General features: G+C 45.0%; 1 protein-coding gene across 1 annotated transcript; it reads right to left on the bottom strand.

The window, feature by feature from the left end:
- Positions 1–617: 617 nt before the first annotated feature.
- On the bottom strand, positions 618–4,974 carry foxc1a (forkhead box C1a). Its single transcript, XM_076973202.1, has 2 exons — positions 4,838–4,974; positions 618–2,999 (listed from the first exon to the last, which is right to left on the bottom strand). The coding sequence occupies exon 2, from the start codon at positions 2,501–2,503 to the stop codon at positions 1,082–1,084; it is 1,422 nt and encodes a 473-aa protein (XP_076829317.1). The 5' UTR covers positions 2,504–2,999; positions 4,838–4,974; the 3' UTR covers positions 618–1,081.
- Positions 4,975–5,380: the final 406 nt, after the last annotated feature.

The following is a 5,380-nucleotide window of genomic DNA, read 5'->3' as shown; positions in this document are numbered from 1 at the left end:
TCAAATGATTTGGCATGTTTTGCAGAACGAACAATTTATACGACCCCGAGTAGTTAATAGTTTTGTGTGTGGTGGCCATTAGGGGAAAAAACAACTGGTGTTGAGTTTGCTAAATTAATTTGACATCAGACAAAGTAAAGCAAAAATAACTTTGATTTTAAGAAGCTTTCAATATATGCAATATGTAAACATTAATGTCTCACAGTCCTTCCTTGGCAAAACAGCCTCTAGCACAAAACAGGAAGCTTTATAAACAAGATTCTTTTTTCTTTTTTAACATGCAGAAAATGGGCCTATTTTTTCAAACGTAAAATCCTATAAATCGCAATTTAGATCTTTAGCCTATCTTATAACATGCGCAGTAATCCTGTATTTACGAGAGGTGAGCATATGGCGGCCATTTACGGAGACCAGCGTAAGTCAAGCTTTTAATGACATTCCTGCATGGTGCATAAAATTGCCACGTACTCTAGCAATTTTTGACGTTTTTTTCTGTCGCCTAGAAAATGTATGCAAATGAATCTCACACACGGTGCTCAACACGACCACAGCTCGAGTCGTCACCGAACTCCTAAAGTTCGCGACGATTTAAGAAATCAGGCGTAGCCTACTTTTAACTCAAATAAAATGGTAATTTATTAAACAAAGAATGCAGTTCCTTCAGAATAGTTTTCAACAAAATGAGATAATTTGAAAGAATATGGTGATATACACGTTCCGTTCCTTGTTATAATGGAACATTTCTGGACAATTAAGGCAATTCAATTTAGAAACACGTTTTGGTGTTTGGTCCACAATATCCGGCTACATTTTAGAAATAAATTACTATATGCAATTTACACGTAATAACAAGTCCATGGAAGGTTGGCATATTAAAAAAAATAACTACAAAGCATATTGCTCACAAAAGCGAAAAGAGACTTACGTGTTATTTGCAGTAACACTGTCCTTAACAAACCAAGATCATGTTTTTTTCTGATTCTCGTTTGCGTTTTGTTTCTCTTGAGTCCACCGTAAGCATAATGACGTTTATCGACGAAAAGGGGAAAAACGTCAGTAATTAAAACAAGAGGACCTTTGGTCAGAACTTGCTGCAGTCATACACAAAAGCCCCTGATGCTCGGTATATGGACTGACTCGGGGGAAAAGACATTTGACAGCTATTATTTCCGTTGACTGGTGAATTATTCAAGCCAATTCTCTGGGACTCGAACATCTCTCGGACCGAGTGAAAGTTCTGCTGCTGTGCGGGGTAGCTCGCGCCCAGATGGCCCAAGTCTCCGGCCTGGTTTAGGTACCACGAGGCGAGACGCCCTTGGTGCGGGTGATGGCCTTCCTGGCCAGAACCGAGATTTCCGTGGCCCAGAGACGAGGTGGTGGTTGTGATGGAGTAATCGGGCAAAGTTTCGTCCACGGTGGTGGCCGCTAAGTGGCCCGCGCGATCCCCGGCGTAAAGGCTCATCGCCTGCATGTTGCAGTGGTAGGTCGCGTTCGAGGTAGTTGAGATGGAGTTCTGGTTGCAGGGTGAGCTATACACGGACGCCTGATTCGGAGAATAATTAAGGGACAAAGAAGGGGTTATACCTGTCCGCGAGGAGGCCACGAGGGAGGGGGTGAGCTCGCTCGGACCCTGGGGCGAGCCGCGCAGAGACGTCATGATGTTATCCACGCTGAAGCCCTGTGTGGGACCTTGGCCGTGGTGATGCTGCGGTTGGTCCGGGGCGCTATCCATGCCCACGGACCGGGCGGACGGGATGCTGTTCGGACTATCGCTCGACATGCTGCTGCTACTGTCCGGGCTCTCGATCTTGGGCACGGTGCTGAGCGTGGGCGACACGGCCTGCGGCGGCGTGGACGTGCCGTTCTCCGTCTTGATGTCCTGGATGCGCACGGGCTGCGCGCCCTGCACGGGCTGCTCCTGCTCGCGGCCCTGCTGGCGCGACGACGCTTCCTTCACCTGTCGGTCTTCCTTCTCTTTCAGCGCGTCCTTCTTCTTGAACCGCCTCCGCCGCCGCAGAAAGCTGCCATTCTCGAACATGTTGTACGAGTCCGGGTCCAGGGTCCAGTAGCTGCCCTTTCCGGGTTTTTTGTCATCGCGAGGCACTTTGACAAAGCACTCGTTAAGGGACAGATTGTGCCGAATGCTGTTTTGCCAGCCCTGTTTATTGTCTCTGTAGAAGGGGAAACGCTCCATGATGAACTGATAAATCCCGTTGAGGGTGATCTTCTTATCGGGGGAGTTCTGGATGGCCATGGTGATGAGCGCGATGTAGCTGTACGGAGGTTTGACCATGTCCTTCGGCTGGGGCTGCGGCGTGTACGGTCCATACGCCCTGGCCATGCTGGCCGGGTACTGTTCGTGGGCGGCGTGAGAGTACATGCTCATCGGGGCCGGCATCCCGGTGTACCCGCCGCCAGCAGCGCGGTAGTAACTTTGGTCACTACTAATATACGGCACGACGCCCAGAGAGTTGGGGCTGGAGACGGAGTAGCGCGCCTGCATGTCTGATCCCCACACAGATCAACACTCGCGATGAACGATCCCTCCCGAAGGCGAGCGCGGCGCAAATCCACTTCTACTTCTCCCCTTCCTTAAATGTCTGTAGCAGTCAAGCAAAAAAGAAAAGTCCACGGATCGCCACAGTGTTCACGACGCGCAAGTGTGTGTCCAGGCCTCGCTGTGGTTCGGACGCTCGCCTCCTCTCTCTGCCGCAGCGCGCATCGGTAAAGCTCTGAACTTTGGGCATCCGTCACGACGCGAGACTTTTTGCGCAGTTCATTTCTTTCCCCTTTTTGCTGCCAGTAAGACTCCGCCCCAAAACATCCCAGCCGTCCAATGGGAGGTCGGGCTGTGCGGAGCGAGCGGCGGCGCGCAAAACTTCTGGCCACACACACGGTTGAAGAAAAACGAATGGAGGTGTCGGGACGTCCCAGCGCGCGCAGCCAATAACACACCACACACTCTTCGGTGCAGCGCCGCCATCCCCAAAGCATTTAGCCTGCGAACATATACATATCAATTAGTAGATTAAAACCTCCAAACAGACAACATGACCACTGCGACAAATGCATATAGAGCTGTATATAAATTTATATAAATTTTGTACGTAGTTCAAAAAGTGCAAATAAGCATGCTTATGTTTTCGATAACGAAGGTTTGACTTATAAAGATATGTATAGCTTTATTTTTAATGTCACTTCGCAGTCAATTCGCGGTTAATATATTTAAGTAGTAAATAAATCGAATTGATCTATTTCCTTTCATTGCAAATTAATACATTCACGCAAACATTTGTGTTAACTTTGACCAACACTAATTTTAGCATGGGGTCGCCTCTGTGTAGTCGAGGTAATTAATTGTAATGGCTTGTATCTCGCACCACTCCATGAATCATCCCATTAGAAGCTGTGGCGAACATCTGTTTTCAAATAAGCACTAAACTGAAATTGGTGGTAATAATCCCCCGTGTTTGCTTCCTGCACGTTTGAGTCCTAACGCGAAGGCTTTATTAACACGGGCTGTTAGTGAAACGTCTCAATCAGCAGCGAGGAGCGGATCAAAGCGCGAGGGAAGCCACGTCACCCCGCGCGCTGGGCGGGACGCGCGAGCTCATTACGGCGGAATTAAGCGGCCTGGACCGAGGAGAAAGAGTGGAGGTGCGAAAGTTTGCTGCGAGCGCTGAGTGAGATTAAAAGCCCCCGAGGAACCAAACGGAGAAAGCCAAACACCTAACATGTGTCACCCTGGGGCAAAAGGGTGAGAGGAATGTCGCTGAAACGCCAGCGCAGTGCCTACTCACATTAACGCCTTTGTTTTTGTTTAATAGCAAAATGACAGAAAAAATAAAATGGCCGGACTGTTGCTACGTACAACAATATGCAGAAGTCACAGGACTGTTGGTCACAGTTTAATAAAAGAGACGAGTCTCCTCAAACGCCTTAGACCGGCCGTATTTCAGAGCAGTAGCCCATATTGTCAACGTTGATTTTACTTTTACACCGGTCACCATATCTGTCTTGATTTATGATCAAAAGAAATCAGTTATAGAGTGTTTTCGGTTACCTTTAAACATCTGTAAAAATACTGTGTTTTTTTTTATTTATGGGCAAGCTTTACCAAAGTCATATATAAAAATTTCAAACCGTCGTATTCTTTGTTGTTATTTATTTATAGTGGTATTATTATGATTTTAATAAACCTACTGAATGTATAAATCGTGTTTTATTTCTTTTACGTATTTTACTGACCCCTAAAAGTACATACAGGCAAAAAATATGTTGTAATATTCACATAGGCATGTAAGAATATGTTGTATTATTCACATAGGCATGTAAGAATATTCTGTATTATTCACATAGGCATGTAAGAATATGTTGTATTATTCACATAGGCATGTAAGAATATGCTGTATTATTCACATAGGCATGTAAGAATATGTTGTATTATTCACATAGGCATGTAAGAATATGTTGTATTATTCACATAGGCATGTAAGAATATGTTGTATTATTCACATAGGCATGTAAGAATATCCTGTATTATTCACATAGGCATGTAAGAATATGTTGTATTATTCACATAGGCATGTAAGAATATGTTATATTATTCACATAGGCATGTAAGAATTTTCATTTAAAGAGTCATGATATGAATCACCACAAAATAATAACAATGATAAAAGCGTCTTTAAGTAGCTAGTATAATGGAACCAATTAGGATTTATCTCTAGCCCATCTGAAACCAAAACAACGCCTCCCCCTCCCCGCCTAGGAGAAGAGACCGGGACCATCCAACAAGGCCTCTCGCGCGGAACCGAGCGAGGAACACAACACGTACTTGTGAATGATAATTTTGAGGCGAAGTTGCGGTCACAATATCTTCCTAATCCCCCGCAGGTCGCTCTGATTAAGTGACCGTGGACTCGGCTGGTATTCCAACGGTTTCTCCTTACAAGGACTCGGGCATGAACCTTTCCTCTTGCCCGAGGCTGTTTGTACAATCCACAACTTAACCCCAACCCCCTGACCACTCCGAATGGAGCTCCACTCCACCCCATTAAACAAGTTACTCCACATCGGACTATTTCAACAACCCGAGTATTGAGCGTTTAAGTAAATGTCCTGCAAAGGCTCAGTTTAATATTTTGACATGTATGTTAAATAAGAAAAATAAACATGACATCAACAACGCTTTAATGCGTACAATAAATAACTGCAGTATTCCAGAAACAGGACTAAATCGTATTTTAATATGCAAATGATCGATAAACATAAACTACATTTGTTTTTATTACTACAGGACAACTGTTATGATAACAATTCAAATGAATTTGTTGCCATAGCAGCAACAGCAAAAATATCAATAGCAGCAACCAAAATA

The sequence above is a fragment of the Brachyhypopomus gauderio genome, chromosome 14 (genome assembly GCF_052324685.1).
Source record: "Brachyhypopomus gauderio isolate BG-103 chromosome 14, BGAUD_0.2, whole genome shotgun sequence".
Lineage (NCBI taxonomy): Eukaryota > Metazoa > Chordata > Actinopteri > Gymnotiformes > Hypopomidae > Brachyhypopomus > Brachyhypopomus gauderio.
This window is presented reverse-complemented; position numbering and strand designations above follow the sequence as displayed.

Coding starts and splice junctions, on each gene's coding strand:
- foxc1a (XM_076973202.1), bottom strand. CDS start 2,503: ATGCAGGCGCGCTACTCCGTCTCCAGCCCCAACTCTCTGGGCGTCGTG.